This window comes from Netta rufina (assembly GCF_964035555.1).
Source record: "Netta rufina genome assembly, chromosome: 6".
In the NCBI taxonomy this organism is placed as follows: Eukaryota; Metazoa; Chordata; class Aves; order Anseriformes; family Anatidae; genus Netta; species Netta rufina.
This window is the reverse complement of record NC_140129.1, coordinates 40,100,605-40,118,534: the sequence shown is the minus strand read 5'-3', so window position 1 is coordinate 40,118,534 and position 17,930 is coordinate 40,100,605. Positions and strand designations below refer to the sequence as shown.

General features: G+C 38.8%; 1 protein-coding gene across 1 annotated transcript; it reads right to left on the bottom strand.

The window, feature by feature from the left end:
• Positions 1–880: 880 nt before the first annotated feature.
• DAPL1 (death associated protein like 1) lies at positions 881–8,230 on the bottom strand. Its single transcript, XM_084288599.1, has 4 exons — positions 8,134–8,230; positions 4,808–4,895; positions 2,695–2,758; positions 881–1,069 (listed from the first exon to the last, which is right to left on the bottom strand). Exons 1-4 carry the CDS (start codon positions 8,189–8,191, stop codon positions 950–952), a joined length of 330 nt encoding a protein of 109 aa, XP_084144725.1. The 5' UTR covers positions 8,192–8,230; the 3' UTR covers positions 881–949.
• Positions 8,231–17,930: the final 9,700 nt, after the last annotated feature.

Sequence of the window (17,930 nt, the reverse complement as noted above, 5' to 3'; positions counted from 1 at the left end):
TTCATGTCTTCCCTCTCATCCCAGAGGTTCGAGTCCAAGTCATGTATTTCCTTCATTCCTACTCCTCAACCCTAAATGGGTTAACACAGACTGTTCTCACTTGGCTCTTCCTACTGTCTGGATCCCAGCAGGGGAGTCATTAAGGACAAAGAGGGGCTTCTTGCTGTTAAATTCTTGAGACATCTTCCTTCAAGGAAAAAGTGTTTGGAAACCTCTATTAGCTGAGGGCCTTAAAAGTTCCTAACCTGTCCAACTTTCCAATGTCAGCTTCAACCATCATTTTCCCTTCCTCCTCACCTTAGAAAATGCTCCAGTGCACAATAAGCTGAACTTCCTTACAGAAACAAATGCAAGAAAAATCTGTAGGTTTTTCCCAGGACCCTCTGAAGTTGCCATGTCATGCAATCAGCCTGAGACAGGCATTGGTATGGAACACCTCAGCCTAAATTATAAGAGGAAAAAAAAAAGACCCAAATAAACACTGAGGTCAAAGCATTAGGCAATCTGGATTTTAAGCAGTACTTCACTCCATTTACAATTGACATACCAACTCTCTCAGAAAACACGCCTTTCAGTTGTGACCTTTCTTAGGATCACATTCACTTCACCTTTGCTATCACACTGAGTTAAAAAAAAAATACAGAAAAGATGGACAATTCCAGTACTTCAGTCAAAACTCACACAGGAAGTGAAGCTGTTAGGCTTCTTGGCATTGAGTTATTATTGAACACTACTAAAAATAGATTAGACAGAAGCTATATATTTTAATAAAACCCAAGTAACTGAGTAACTCTTTTTATAAAGTATTTTATTGTCACTAACAGAAACACAGTAAGATACAAGGCAGTCAAACTATTTCCACAGTTTTTGATCCTTTACCGCAGTGTGCTAAGTGCTATTTAGAATAGAAATTTGCTTCTATGTAAACATGAGTTTTTAAATGCATATTTTAACATTTCCGTGGCTGTTGAATAATGTAAATTCTTTTAGGTAGCATGAACTTCTCCAAGGCAGGCTGTGGCTTTTGGTGAGCAACTTGTAATGCTGTTGCAGGAATTTTGTGGCTCATCTGTAACATTAAAATGGGGAAAAAAGTTGTAATAGAATACAACTTCTGTTGTTCTCCTCCTAAATTCCATCACATGAAAGTAGTTAAACCTAACTCTACAAAGAGTTCAAGTAATCAACACAGAACTCAGTGATTCTGTACATTTAATAGTTTCTGGTTTAAAATTTTGACATTAGTCTGACTACCATCTGTGAATTGACTTTCTCAGTAGTTCATAGAATGAACTGACAAGGAAAGCAGAACAAATAAATTGTAACCAAGTTAACATTAAGTGGTTACAAATTCTTACTTTTCCTGATTCAAACCACCATCATTGTATTATTTAATTATCACTTTTTAAACTTCTAAAGAAGGCTTATGTATGAGATTCTGGAAACCAACTGTAGAAGAAAATGGGAGATCAGAGCAGAAGAGATGGGAAATAGAGGAAAAACAAGATGATATCTCTATTTCTCCTTAACAAATAAGTCTAAGCCAAATTTCAAGATCTACATAGTAAAGCTTTGATCCCATCTGTTGATGAAAGGCTTATGTTGAAATGTGACTGATGTTTTACAAAGCTCTACAGATGAGGAACTCTTTGTATGCTTCGGAATCTAAAGATTGCATGTGTATGAAAAACAGATGAGAGTCAGATCTGATTAGCATGCAAATTAAAAAGCTGCTTGTTAAATCAGCTTTTGCAATATTTAAGTGTAAGACTCTGCATCAACAACCTAGCAAGAGATACTAGACCTGTAAGCATAATGATAGAAGAAATAGAAGAGTCTATCAGCAGCCTTGTGACATAAAATTTAAGTAATCTTCTATTTCCAAGAGAGAAATCAGTCAGATGTCTGACTATCTTGTATCAGTCCCCAGGTGAAATAACTGTATATGGAGCAACAATGCAATACGTTGTACGTGTTGTCTCAAGGATCACTTAAAACAGTTTGACATGAGCTTCCCACCTGTGCACTTGCAGGACAAGGAGTAATGGCTTTAAATTAAAAGAGGGTAGATTTAGATTACAGATGAGGAAAAAATTCTTTACTGAGCGTGGTGAGACAATGGGAGAAGTTGCCCAGAGAAGTTGTGGATGCCCCATGCTGGAAGTGTTCAAGACCAGGTTGGATGGGGTTTTGGGCAACCTGGTCTAGTGGGAGGTGTCCCTGCCCACAGCAGGGGATTGGAATTAGGTGGACTTCAAGGTCCCTTCCAACCCAAACCATTCTATGTTCTGTGAATTTGAAATCAACGTACCACTAAAAAAAAAAAAAAACAAAATACACTTTAAAATATCTAACAGTCCTTTTCTATAACACATATACATAACCACTTTGTGGCTACTTATTTACTGCTAAATAGGAGTAGAAATGCACAGAATAATAAAAATTAATTACAAAATAGCAGAATAAGAGACCGCTAGTTATATTTTAGCCATCTAGCATTTCACCCACATAGTATGTTTCTTCAGAGGCTATTTATCATCAGGAATATTTAGTAGTATATAGTAGTAGACAAGCCTACAAATATCAGATGACAGTAATTTAAGGAAAATTCACTGTTTTTTGTTTGGTTGTTGTTGTTTAGTTTTATGGAGAGGCCTTGACAAATGCCTATCTTGTTCTTCCACATGTACTTACTTTGTCCAGTGCTTCTGCCAGTACGACACTCATCTTCTGAATTTTTGAAATACTGACGACAGCACTGTAAAGCATGAGAAAGAGAAGTATTTAGTATCTCCATCTTGCAAAAACATTGCCACTTATTTTTCAAACTTGTTAATACAAAACATTTTGTAATTGAAATTTAAGTTTTGGAGCTAATTATACGATATAAAAAGGAAAGTATGCTGCCTCAGAATAGAGCAATGGAAGATGTGTTGTGGCTTTTTTTTTTTTATTTATACATAGTTTTATAGAAAGTACTATATTTTATAGTAGTATATTTTATAGGAAATACTAATTTTGTACACTGTGGAATAGCTTCACCGAAGTCTATAATGAAAAGACAGAAGTAAAAAATTTGACTTTGTCATTTTCTTGATTCTAATCTAGGCCTATGAAAAACATTCATCCTCTGGCAGGGGAATATTTCCCTTGACATCAGCAAATTGTCAAGCAAGAACTTTTTGTACAAGATTATCCCATTAACTTCTTTGTAGTTCAACGCGAATTAGCCACATCACCAGCATTCCAAATAAATAAGCTGTGGGTACGAAATACTTTAGATAAGCATTAGAAGATTATACATACTTCTGATGATATTATTATTTGCAGTGACACCTCTGTAACTTAAAATGCAGTCAAGAAAAGCCAGTATCAGCCATATACATGGAACCAAACACCTTAACCGTGACTCTTGAAAAAGCAGATACTGCTTGAATGAAGCTAATGATTTGGTAGATGAGACAAGATAAACTTTCTATTGAAATTTCAATTTAGGAATTGTTAGTTTGCCACATTGACAAACAGAAGATATTAAATATACGTTTATGCCATCGGATAACCATATTCTGTAAAAAGACAGCAGCAAGATTGGACCCAGACAACTAACAACTGGTGAAAAAAAGCTTCCGAACTAAAATACTCCAGAAAAAAAAAAAAGGGTTATTAAAGAAATAAAAACCCCCCAAACAAGAGTCACTTCTCTTACGTAACGAGCTATAACCAGTTTTTATGTATTATCTATAAACTCATGCAGGCATCTAATTAGCCATTAAGATGATGAATTATATTCTATCATGCAATATATTACACAGCACCTCTAGAGTAAGCACACTTTTTTAGAACTAGATCTCAAAGTTCATCTCCTGCCAAGACTGAACTCAGCTCAGACCAGCCACTTAGTCTCAAACAAGTCACTATTACAGCTCTATCAGATGATCTCATCTGAATCAGAAACACAGGGACAAGGAATCTGTATGATTACTACTTAACAATTTTCCTGTGGCTTGTATGACTGCAACCTGACAAAATCCATCATTCCAACAAGGTATGTATGCTATATTGAATACCCATTGATCACAGTACAGTGAACAAGTAAACAGGAAAGAAGTCAGTGTTACTGTCTCAGCTTTGTTACAAAAAAAAAAAAAAAAAGAAAAAAAAAAATTAGATCAGTGTCCTCCAAGCCATTGGGAAAAAGAAAAGCAAACAAACCCACAGTGGTGATTTCTGTAGACCTGCCAAAACAGTGTCACTATGCTAGTGTTTAAAAAAAAAAAAAAAAAAAAAAAAAAAAGTAAAGAAAGCTGATTTTAATATTAAAAGCTATCCAGAAAAAGAAAAAGGTAAAAAATAAAATCACATTCATCCAAAACCTGAGTTCAGCTGTCGGTCTAGTCACAAGCTTCCCTTTTAAATCCTGGTAAAATAATCTATTTCACAAGGATTCTACTAGATTACAGTACTTTGTGTTGGTTGTCAGATACTGATACTATGACTCAATGTAGACAGATATTCAACTAAAAAGGAAGACTTCTTGATGGCAGCAAAAGATACTCAGAAATGCCAGATGCAAATCTGTTTATCAGAAGTAATACAGGCAACTTAAATCCCAGTGGGGGTAAAAACACACAAACAAAAGCAGGAGTCAGACCGAAGTCTGCCAGACTGTTTAGCAATCCTACGTAGCACAAGTTACTTTAAGAATTAAACTCTTCAGAGTTGAATAGTTGTCTTTATTTTCAACCTTCAACCTGTTGTCTATGACCTTCACCTATGGAGCAGGGAAACCAGCCCTGCAGTGCAATACCTTGTCTTGTCTTTTCCTGGAGGTTTAGTGTTTTTCTTAACAAGTCCATTTTCTTGCTTTTTAGACACTCTCATACCTCCAGCTTTGACTGCAAGAAGAAAATACAGTTTATGTAAAAGTACAGACGGGATTCCATGCCAAACAAAACAAAAATACCTGTACCCCAGATTAATTGTTAACACAAAATTATCTTTTGGTATTTAATTCTATTTTTACTTCACTTGTATATATGCACATACACAGAATTAAACCAAAGAGTTCCAAGAAAGACTTGAATAGACTATGACACAGAAATTTTAATTCAACTTCCAAATACTGTAATCAAGAAGTCAATGGGTTTTCAGTCACTTGAACTTATATTAAATCTTAACACCTTAATATGTTGGTATGAATTCTTTCCCCCATAAATCTCAGATGTAATAAATCCCACTTTAAATACGACAAACAAACAAACACACCCACAACTCTGAACACTTAGTTTTCAAAAAGCATCACTAACAGCAATAAAGGTTTCATGATTTGTTCAAGGTATTCTAGGATAAAGCTAATAATGCAGATGCATATTTATCTTTCACTTGTGTTCTAACAAGCTTAATTCTATTTTATTAAGATATCTGCCAATCACAAAACCAATTAGCACTAATTAAGCTACAGAAGACCTAACAATAACAATTTAAGTTCTGAGGCATGTCAGAAAATTCAATTCTGAACAAAGAACATATGAAGTTATCTAAAACATCTTGTTGAAACAAGTACCTTCCCATTCACAAAGGTATTTTAAGTTTTAAAACTGCCAGCATAAGAAGGAACAAACTCAGTATGCATTCTGATTATTTTGAACAAGTTGCTTCCTCTTACAACAAGGTTCATGTTCTTCTTATTAATAATCAGGACAAGAGTCTTCAAATTTAAATACTGGGGGTAGTGGTAGGGAGGGGCAGGGGATGACAGGAAATTGAGAAAAACTTCAAAAATTACTTGGCTAAATAGCATGAGAAAGAAGTTTTTTCTCCTTCCCCCCCCCCCCCCCCCCAAACACATGCATTTGTCTATCTGACAACTGTTTTCTATCAGATCTAGCTTATCTCCTTGTATTTTCTGATAGCAGGTTTAGTTTTAGAATTAACAATTGTCCTTCAGTCATGTTTGAAGCAGTGTAGAGTTCTGCAGTATCTCAGCTTGTCTTTTCTTTTCAGCATTGCCTACATACAGTTAATTATGCTACTGTTTAAGCAGCAAATAGATCACCTAGCAATCTTACAGCTTCAAATACAGTCGAGACCTAGAATAAAACTCTGGTGGCAATCTAACTACAAAATGAGAAAATCACTGAAATAAAAATGTCAACCATTTCCAGTTGTCTTCTAGTAAAGAGCATCGGGATTCTAAATAGCCTGAAGCTCACAAGGTGTGAAATTTCTCTGGAAAGGGAGTTCACGTAAGAGGCATATTTAAACAATACCAACAAATGATTAAAAAAAGAAAAAGCCAGGATATTTCAAGATCTTAGCTGGAGGTCCGTTCTTCCACAGCTTGTTAGATATGCAGATGCATTCACTTTTAGGAATGTGTCAAACCCCAAAAGGGAATCGTTCATTTAATGGGACCTTCACTTAAGCACACATTTGCAGGACTGCCAATTTGTAAATACAAGTGCTTTTGATGGTTTTAATTTAACAGAAGAGATCAGACACACATAGCCAAGGAAACACTTTTAACACTATAAAGCTTTACAAAAACCACAAGGGTGGGAGAAGAAGAGGGAGATATCCAAAAATGGGAAAAAGATTTAAACGCTAAGTGACCAGTTGAGAGTCTTGCCTACTACAAGCCCACTGGGAAAAGAGTTGCTTATAATGACTGCAAATCACATGAGACTTATTTCAATCTTTTCACTAACTTGAAAATAGTTGCTACTAGCAGCTATTCCGTGGTTGTAGGAGAGTGTAATATAGATGCACCAGAAAGCTGTTTTTTTTTTTTTTCAAAGCAATTAAGAGAGATGTCTCAAAGTTTTAATATGGAGCTCAATTTTCATATTTTAAGTACCCTGTAATCCATTTAACTTAACAGTTCAGCATTAAGTGCCAAAATCCTTACCAATTTCCATATTAAAACACACCACAGCTTTCAAAGAAGCAGGGTGGGAAAACAACAGCGACAAAAATGAATACAAAGCAAAGGCACAGCACCTTGGAGATCCCAAGGTTACTGTTGATGCTGTGGCCAGAATAAAGGGTGCCTTTACCCTCGTATTCACTTGCACTGCCTTCGCTCGCTAGGTGCTGAGCTGAAACAACTCGCTTCCTGGCATTCCTGTGCAAGGATCACCGCATGGCAGTGCCCGCAGGTGAAGCCTCCTGAAAACGCTTCTCTGCAACTTCTGCAGCTTACTGTCACCTACATTAAGGAATACCAGGACAAGCACTAGGGCACTATCGCAGTGGTTTTAAGGCCATTTCAGGTGCAACGCAACCGCCGCTGTCACCGGAGGGACGAAAATAATCATCCAGAAAAGGCCTAGCGAAGTCAGCTAGCGAAGCTGCAAAAGAAGTTACTTCACAAACACGTAAAAGCATGCTTGAAGATTAAGTTCTTGAGAACGCAAAAGACATTTGAGGGGTAAAATGAGACAGATGAGCCACGCCCCGCACCCCTCGGGCACCGGCTGCTCCCAGCGCACCGGGCGGGAACGCGGCTCCCGCGCGGCAGCGCTCCGAGGGGCAGCGCCCGGAGCTGGCGGACAGCAGGCAGGGCAAGGGCTGCCCGCTGAGGCACCGGCCCCGCACGGGCAGCACCCGCAGCTCGCACGGAGCGGGCCGCAGCGGAGCCGCAGGCGGAGGCCGGGGAGGCCGCCCCGCAGCACCCGGCCGCCCCCCGCCCCCCGCCGAGGAGGGCAGCAGCCCCGCCCGCACGGCTCCGGCCGAGTCGGAGCGAGTTCAGGGCCAGCCGCACGGCGCACGTAACCCGCGGCGCTGAGGCGTGGGGGCCGGCCCAAGCGGGGGAGGCGGGGGAAAGCGGGCGAGTCCTGCCCCGCGGGAGCGGCCGGGACGGCAGGGAGGGCAGGGCGGGGCAGGGCGGGGCTGCCCCAGCCGCTGGGCACCCCCCGGCTCCGCGCTGCCGGTGCCGCCCCGCAGCCCCTCCGGCCCCGGGCGCCCCAGGGGGCTCAGACCACCGGTTGCGCCGGGGTCCGCCCGCGAGGCCGGCGCCTGCGGCCGGACCGGCGGAGACCCCGCGGAGCCGCCGCCACAAGGCAGGCGCGGGGCAGGGCGGGGGAGCGGCGGCGGCAGGGAGAGGGGAGGGGGAGTCCCGGCCCCGGCCCCTACCTGCAGGAGGCCGCCGGGCCGCCGTCGGGCAGGGCGCGGGGCGCCCCGTTCGCACCATCGCCAGGCGGGGAGCGGCGGCGGGGAGCGGCCTCGCGCGGGCCCGTCAGGCGGAGCGGGGCTGGGCCGGCCGGAGGCGGCGCCCATGAGGCGGCGGGGCGGGGCGGGGCGGGGCGGGGCGGGGCCCGCCCCGCCCGGGTCTGTCAGCCTGACGGCCCGCAGCGGCGGGGGAAGGCGCGGTGGAAGAGGCGGTGGAAGAGGCGGTGGAAGAGGCGGTGGAAGAGGCGGTCGGAGCGCGGGGCTGCGGCCCGGGGACGTCCCGAGAGGCAGGCGGCGGGGAGCGAGGCAGCGGCTACGGGAAGGACGTGAGGTACGGGAGGGGCAGCGTTGGGCCGGCCGGTGTCCCGGCTCCCTGCGCTGTCAGCCCCTGTGGCTGATTCTCCGCTCCGAATTTAGACAGCGACGCCCGTCAACAGGTTTTCCAAACCCTTTGGGGAAAGAAGGTTGAAATTTGCCTGCTTAAACCAGACATTTGAAAGATTCAACGTATTAATTATAAAAGCAGGGCACCCAGTTAGCCTGGACAAAAGTTAATAGCAGAGCAGTCGCTCACTGCTCGTACCTGGCAGCGATCTCCAAAGTGGGGTGCGCGGGGAGGGTGCCTTGGGGTGACTGAAGAAACATTCAGAGTGTCTTTACTTTCTATTTACGAAATAAGAAAAGAAGTTACTGGTATGGATATTTGACATGCGGCTTGGCACTGGTGCTCTTGCTTGTTCCGTGTGTCAGAGGGTCCCGCATCACACACGGCACCGAGGTGGCAAGTGCGAGAAAACAAGTGGCAAAGCTGACGGTTCCCAACCTCTGTCACAAACTCTTCATCAAACACTTTACGAGGGAAAGCAATGACAATCTAATGAGATCTGACAAAAAGTCAGCCAAAAAGAGCTGAAATGATCATTAAATGTGGATTTACACCTGCTATCATTAACAATAAACCTCCCCCTGAATGTGCATTGTGCCATGCAATATTAGCTAATGACAGTATGAAGCCATCATGATAGGCCAGACTTCTAAAAATGAAGCAGCTGGAATATGAAGACAAGCCTCTCAGTGTTTTTTTAAAGTCATGTGATACTCAATCCAATACTTTACAAAATTTCACTAAACAATAAATCTTTAGAAGCCTCCTTTAAGATTTCTTACTTAATAACAAAAATAAAATAAGGATATCTTGCCCCACTAAGAAGGGGCAAGAGAAGTTATATTCTCAACAGCAAATTACTTCTTTAATAAAAACAATATTTTATGGAAAAAAAAACCAAACACACAAGTGTAACAACTGATAGAGAAGCTGCTTTGAGTTGATTAATAATAACCCAGTATCCAATAATCCAAAATCCAATAATAATCTGAGGTAAGGTTACAAGGATAGCACCACACATGAATTTCATTTGCTGCATAATTCATATAATTCATAGTAAACTATTGCAGCAACAAAGTTGGAGCCAGAAGTGCACAAAATGCTAGAGGATGTCATTGATGTGGTTAATTTTATAAAATTATGAATTTTATAAAATTTTAAATTATAAATTTTATAAAATTATAAAATCAAGACCTTTAAACAGTGGAATCATTATAATACTTTGTAATGATGTGGTGAGTGACCAGGGATATCTTTTGTCCCACACATAGGTTTGCTGGTCAACTCATGCAAAGTTCTTAACATAGTTGTTGAACTCTTCCCTAGGATGAGTTATGTGTATTTCTTTCACAAAAAGTTCTGTTCCAAATATGCTGACATCTTCTGTGATGACAAGTGGCTGTCAGAAGTATGCTACCTAGCAGATATTTTCAAAATAATAAAACCAGTAAATGCAAGTGAATGTAAAGTAAGGGTTTAGTGAAGCATATTCAATCACGTAAATCTTACTGAAACAAAATATTTTTTGTTATTGAATTTATCTGCTTTGTTGTAAACATTATTTTTAGTAAGAAGACAAGGTTTTCTACCACTAATAAATAAAATGAAATTATTTAAGAAAAAAAACTTCATCTCATCCTTTTAAAATTTCTATTTTTATCTTTTATAATGCACTAATATATTAGTATAGCAATACACGCATATAATTTGTATACATGTATAATTTGTTTATTATTTATTATATGTATGATTTCATTTAACATGTATATAATTTATATAAATATACATGAGGGATACAGGCTCAAAACATTTTTACTGATTGGAATGTGTGATCAAAAAAGATCTGGAGACCTATATTCAAACCTTATCCAAACAAATATAGGGACTAGATTTTAGTTTTCTATTTGAATTGCAATCTTTTGGACATAACTGACTTTATATTGCTATGTGTCCAGCCAGTACATTGCTGAAATGCATGCTTATTTTGAGGAAAAAAAAAAAAAAAAAAAAAAGCAGCTAGAATTTAAGAAATGCACATGTAGACTCTATATCCAGATTATTTTTATTATTCTTATCTGGAATAGTTCACATGATAGTCACAGGCAAGTATATCCAGCCATCATCTTCTCTATTATGGCAGTGTATTGGGATTGGAAAGACCAGGGAGAAGGGAAGTGTTGTTTCCAGCAGTTTGTAATGCAACATGGAGCTGCTGAAGCTGGTGTGTACACAGAAACATCCAGCTTCAGCCCCGTTGCTCTCTTCCACACTGGTGTGGGAGAACAGGGGCTGCTTTTCTGGAGAGCTGTTTTCGGGGCCCTGCCTTGCTGTGTAGCACCTCTCTGGACTAGCATCTGGTCCACCAATAAGGTCAGAAGCAGCCTATACAACTAAAAAAAAATCTCAGTTCACTTTTGAAAGCCTAAATATGATTTTACTAAAAAGAGCTGTAGTGCTAAAGCAAGTAAGATCACGATCCTTGAGAAATCTAACCTAGGCCCCCTGTGTTTTGTTGCAAGTTCCATTGCATCTTTTTACATAGTCGTTATTGTTCTATGTGTCTAAAGAAGAAAGTTAAGCAAGAGTACATTAACAACAACACAAAAACATGATGGTGATACTCAGAAGCTAGCGTTCACGTATGAGAAAGAATCCATTAAAATCACTGTCATTTTCAAAATATTTAAATACTTTGGATGCATGGTATCCAAAATATGCACACGGCAAACCAGACAGTTACTTGTACTCTGAAATCAAGCCCAGAAGGCTGTTAACCACTAGCCACAGAGACTTTCTCTCTGTTGTGAATTATATTAATAAGTATTTAAAAAATCTTTTGTTACCAGGTCTGTTAGAACTTGTCACACTTCAAAAATACAGCAATGCAGCATTTAGCAAACCATTCTAAACTAACTAATGCATAGTAAGAAGATAGAGTTATACTACTTCAGTTGTATAAAAGCTTCACAGAATTTATTGAAAATACCTACTTGTCATAATGTTTAAATTATCCAGTATTTCATAATTTCAGCCAAAAGATCTACCTTAGTCATTCATCAGAGTACTTGCTCTTTGAAAAGTTGTGATATGAAATCAAGTGAATATGAAATCAAGTGATATGAAATCAAGTTGTGATATGAAATCATATGAAATGAAGTCTTTGACCACAATTCCTTTGTCTTCAGCAGCACCATAATTTTGCCCTTAATTATCAGAGCCTCTTCATAAAATAACTGATTTTTGTGCTAATCGTGAACAAATGAATTTTCAAGGAGGAAACATGAGTGATAAAATATTATGCCACTGAAAACTACATCCCAACCTGCAGCTAATAAGAAACATCTGTTATTTTTCTTTATTGCCTAAGATACTAAATAGCCATCATTAGTCGTGGTAGGCTCTGGCTAAGAATTTTCCAGCACTGATGGCACAAGTATCAGTTTCATGCGTGACTTCAGATAATTTTCCATGTGTAGTTTATTGTGATTTATTTTCCTTCTTAAATAATAATAATAATATCAACAATAATAATAAAACTTAGTTACAGTGTTAATGAATATGGTGTGTTCTGCTTAAATACTGTCATTGACAGTGAAGACATCCAAAAAGCTAGAGTGTTTCTTAAACCGTTTTTATTGCCTCAGACCAGTATCAAGGCAGTATGGTTACTGCAATTCTCTGTGAGAGTTGAAGAGAAGCACTTGCTCAAAACAGCAAAGGACCTGGTCCCAAAGGTAGCATTCATTAATGTTTTTTCTTTCTCCATTTGATGTTGTTGGCAAGATTAGTACTTAATTCTAAAATAACCGTACCATCAGTAAGATTTTCTGATTTTTTTCTGTGATTTTTATAATCCCAGAGTTATGGTAGTTAATCCTGTTTCATCCCATGTAGAAATAGCATTGTTCAAAAAGATATCTTCTGTAGAAATAACATCACCCAAGATAAATGTCTAATTATAATAACCTTTCAATGAAATATAAGAGCTGGAAGTAGACATGCCCAAATCTGCAACTATCTATATGGGATATATTTATTCATGGTTTCATTTTCAGTATTTAAAATTAAAACTTCCATTAAGGAATTATTTTCTAATGTTTACCATCTATGATGTAAACTGTGTTGTGGATGAAGACACCTTCATTGCGTTTCGTCATTATCTTGACTCTGTCAGTGATGGTAATCTTTTGTATTAAGATAATGGGACCTTCAGGCCCTTGGGCATTAAACAAGGTGGTGGGCAGGTGCAGTAGAAGGTGAGTCCTACTCCACTCAGTGTGCCTCTGTGGGCTGGAGAAGGATGATATAAAACAATACTGGAGTACTACCACCCCTTGCTGTTTTATCATGCCGCAATATTCCATATAAGTATAAACCCTGCCTGAGTAAGAGCAAAATCTGCGTATCTTGTGATGAGACTGTGTTAATTTTATCTGCATGCATTTGCTGAAACCATAACACGTGATGCCAAAGATTTTTCTCATATGCTGTAAACATGTTCTGATCTGCTCTGCCAAAACATTTTGTCACAAAAACTAGCTCTTTTAGAGATTCTAAAAACAAACAAGAAAAAAAATGTTCATTATGTGATTTATTGGGGATTGTCTTGTTCTTAGATTTTAAGAATTAAAAACAAGAGGAAGGTGAGAATGTAAAAAAAAAAAAAAAAAAAAAAAAAAGATATAAGTGGAATCAGGAGGGAAAATTTAAGTAGAAAAGAAAGTAGAAGAGAACATGTAATAAGAAAACAGTATGGATTTATAGCTTGACAGCAACCCTGATGGATGACTACTGTTGTCTGGGATTCTTAGAGCTGAAAAAGTTAAAGGACATCCTGTCTAAAACAGATCTATTTGATATTTCAGTTCTGTACGTATTCGTTTCTGTATGAGGCAGGAAATAGCTTTGGTATGCAGCAATTTCCTCCCTAGAAAAGCATCTTACCTTGCAAATATTGAAGCCAATAGTACTGCATGTCTCTGCCAATAAATATTTAGCTTAAAATGGATGATGACATTTTTGGTTGGAGAAATGACTTATTTCAGATGATCTGAAGGAGAAATAACAAACTTTTCCAGAAGTATTTGTTCAGTAATTAAGGATTTTCATATTAATGTTACTCTGCCTCAGCAGAGCCATATTGATTTTTCAGTGTATTTGTATGAGCTTGGCTATGGTACCCTCCTTGTATCTGAGCTGAATCAGATGTTTTGGGAACGGATCCTTAAGATAATACAGCATTTTTTTTCTCTGCATTCTGCTAATGGCAATGACAAATGAAGCTAAGTCAGTAACTCTTTATGCTGGTTAAGTATCAGAAGTTTCTTTTTTCTATTTGCATGCTCATCACTATTAGATATTGTCAATAAGTTTCAGTCCTGGAAGTTGACACATGCAATAGCAAATGTAATAAATCCTTATGTCATTCCTTCTCCCAACAGCAGTGTAGTTCTTAGGCAGGCATTGTAAAAGTGTTGTGAACTTGTATATTTCTCTGTTGGCATATTTTGGAAAGTTGTGTTAGTCATTCCTGTCCACGGTGCTTTCATTTCAAATGTAAGGTCTCATTAGAGCTTATCTACTCAGATCAGACATATCCCCCACTGGTGGGTACTTTTTGTAAATAGCTGTTGTTTTAATGTGCTGAGGCAGCCTACTTTTACTTTTGGAGGAGTGAACTCAGAATTCACATAGGAAAATGAATTTCTCCCAGGTGCTGCTGAACCTGCTAGCAAAATAAAGAAGAAAATCAACCGTGAGAAAATTGAAATAAATAATGCAAGGAGAGCAGAAGAATCTGGAAAATCCATGTGCGCCTGCTTACCTTGCTGCAGCTTGCATGCAGGTCAGTGTCAAACTCTTTTCTCCATTATAGTGTTCCCTCAGTCCCCGCAATTCAGACTTGGATTTTGACAGTTGAATCATTTGGATTCTTTGGATACCATGACACCTAATAATGATATACACTGGCTTCATGCTTCTGCTTAAAATGATAGATAGCAGTGTTACTGAGGTAACCATCTCCATCCCTTGTCTATGAGCACAGTTCAATACAAAATACAAGTCCTTCACGGCTTGAGTTAAAGCCAAAACAATATTTCCAATAAGGCCTAAGAACCTTACAGTTCTCATCCATGCTTCCTGTGATATCTTCCTCAAACGCTATAAAACTGATTAAAAGAAGGCAATTCCGAACAGGTTTAGGTTTGGATCTGTTGGTTTGGATATTTAAACTTGGCTTTTCAGAGCGTTGTCTCTTAGACAACCCCTTCATGCCCTTAACATCCAGACCATGGGTCATCTGGCATGAGTCTATGCTTTTAGTGCTAAACCCACAGGGGCAAATTGAACCATTGACCCAGGCTGTATTAGTCACATAATGGGGAATCATGAGTCCAAAAATGAAAGCGATGTTGTACAACCTGCTAATGAGGGTTAATCAGAGGATATATCCAGCGTAAAAGAAAATGTTTTTTACCAGATAGTTTGGAGAGGAGCTGGTGCATAACTTATCAGATAAGGCAATCATGTAATATGGATTTGGTGTGTTGCCTAAAGCACTAATACTACAAAAGTTTAGTGCCATTGTATGTCATTCCAGATTTTTTTTTTTTTGGTGAAAATCTTTGGAACTTGGTTTAAACAAGAAATAAGTTGATGTCATAGACTTCTTATGATACTAGGTATGATTCACCATTTTTTTTTCTGTTTTTCTGCCACTCACTTTCTTTTTATTTATTTCTGATGTTTACACTATCTCCATCTCTTGTTATATGTTTAAACCAGAAGCTGCTGTGAATGGGAATCGTACCTGCATAATGCTTGTCTGAAAACTTTGTTCTTGAAAAGTAACACTCAGCACTATTAAAATACCACAACATCAGCATGGATATGTAAATTTGGTTTTATTTAACACTTTCCTTTATTTCCTTTTGATATTTTGTTGGAGATCATTATGCTTTTTTTGTTGGAGATCATTATACTTTTTTTGTCTATGTGGGAGGAATGAATGTGACCACAGGATAGAGCAGCTGAAATCTCTTCCTGCCATTCTCAGTCCTATCTCCACTGAAGTCCTGATCACAAAGATATGAGGCTTCAGAGATATTTAGCTGATACTGAGGATAGATTATTTTAGTGGTAGTAATTAGGAATGGAATTTATGTTGTAGTGGTTATACATATTTTTAGAAAGTTCTTGTTGTTTTGTTGGTGGTGTTATTTTGTGTGTGTGTGTGTGTTTGTTTTTTAATTTAGAATGGAGGCATGCCTGAGGGAAGACACAGAATTGAGATTGTGGTAAAGGGACAAGAGTTATAGGAATTGTCTTTGAGCAGTGCTTTCAGTGCTTTGGAGCTCTTTCATGTTTCGTGACAATTTCTCTTTCAGAATCTGCACTCCACAAGCAAGTTACTACCTGATTGCTAAGTCTCACAAAATTACTTGGCAGAATCAAGAATCAATGTCTTTCCAAGCGGACAGTCTGATTACTTGATCTAATCTAGCTAATAGATACTAGCAAAATTATACACCACGCATAGACCAGGTCTAAAACAGACACTTCAGCATATAGGCATATGGAATATCTTCCTGATGTATCATGGTTTTATTCATAACTCTTTTTCTCCTTTTCTCCAGTATTGCTTCTTTTCAAATGTCAGAATTACTAGCTTGTGACTATTGATATAAATTGATCCTGTTTTCACATCTGTTAACTGAGAGATGAAGTATTATTTCTGTTTTCTTAAGCTCAGTCACAGTCACAGATAGGTAGTACATTTTTCAGTTGAGTCAGTGTAGCTATTTTAGATGCTAGAAGAACATGACAGAAACAAAAATGATTCTGCTGCAGGTGTGTGATACATTTTTTATTGCTTTAAATTTTTTTTTTCTCTGTCCTGTGTTTGTATTGTCTCTTTGTATTAGTTCGGAGTAAAGGTGAATAGTTTTGTAAAGAACATTATTGTTAAGTGTCTGAAGCATAGAAGAGACCAATTAATGAAGGCAGCCATATATTCAGTGATTTTTATATTGCTGTAATTGTTCACATGTGCATATATTATGCCTTCTACAAAATCTGTGGGAAGTCTGGCTTCATGTCTGTACAGCTTACCCTGTTTCTTCCCAGTGGGTCTAGGAAATCTGAGAAGTTCAGGTCCTGATTTGTATCTGGATACCAAGTTTTTCATAGACTACAGGGGAAGAAGTGTCCAGTCATCGAATAATAGTGCTGGACGGGGGAGGGTAATATCATTAAGGAGAAGGTATGTCTTTCTGGGTAGTTTTTGGTTATAAAATAACTTTGCTGGCAGAATAACTAGAAAGATTAAACTTTGTCATCATGTGATTTATCCACCTAAATATCCTTGTCTATATACACACACACACACACACACACATATATATATATCATTGGGTGATGGAAAAAGTGAATCAATTCTAGTAATTCAATTGCAACACACTGAGCAGTATGAGATCCCTTGCAGACTTCACTATTTCTGACATATCATATTCGTAACTCTTCTTTCCTTAGATACAGGCATGGTTCTTAAAGGCCAAATATGAGAATTCCCTGTATTTTGTTGCCCTTGATCATGGCTTTGGGCCTTTGTCCTTGAAAACAGAGTTTAATGGTAGGTAATGAAAGCAAAGCAAAATATTTTTAATATCGTTATTGGTTTATGCGCCAAGTGACACTGAGCTCCTTGGAGCTAGGCAGCTGCAAATGACTTGTCTTCATATCTACTTTGAGTAAGTGCACAAAAACAATGCAAGTGTTAGAGGACAAGCCACTAGAGGGCACGTGATATTCAGCAACTGGATGGTAATCCTTTACCAGATGTGACTTCATACCCAACGCAGCCTCAACAACAAATGTACCTTTTTCACGGGGGGTAGAAACTGATTCAAATTCTCCAGTAATTGCTGCTGGAAGAGCAACTTTCTGAAACAGTAGTGATTATGTGATAATCCTTGGAAGGACATTAATAAGTTGGAAAATGGAGGGAGAGAATTGTGAATTGCCCCTGCTCAGGTTTGGATGGTTGTAGTTTACAGCAGGGGTAACATTGTAGTAGTATGGCATTGAAATGTGATTGCTGTACATACACAGAGGAATAAAAATAGAAGTTTAACAAAAAGAAAACGTTATGATTGATAATCTTCACAGAATGTCATAAAAGTTATTCAACAGTGCTAAAGTTGAAGAATCAGAATTAGTTTCGGTATAACCATATGATAATTATGGGGACATTCACCTTGTGAGCTAGATTACAGTCTTGAGTCATTTGAGTGAATGGGTCAAGGCTGAGGACAAGTAAATTTCAAGTCTCTCTCTAGTTGCTACCCCATCAGCTTTTTCAAAGGCTCTGTTGTAC

What these genes read in the sequence shown, in the direction of transcription:
- DAPL1 (XM_084288599.1), bottom strand. Translation starts at nt 8,191, where the DNA reads ATGGTGCGAACGGGGCGCCCCGCGCCCTGCCCGACGGCGGCCCGGCGG. An exon ending in CCAGGAAAAGACAAGACAAG is followed by an intron (nt 2,759 to 4,807) that starts GTATTGCACTGC and finishes CATGCTTTACAG; the next exon opens with TGCTGTCGTCAGTATTTCAA. An exon ending in TGGCAGAAGCACTGGACAAA is followed by an intron (nt 1,070 to 2,694) that starts GTAAGTACATGT and finishes TTAATGTTACAG; the next exon opens with ATGAGCCACAAAATTCCTGC.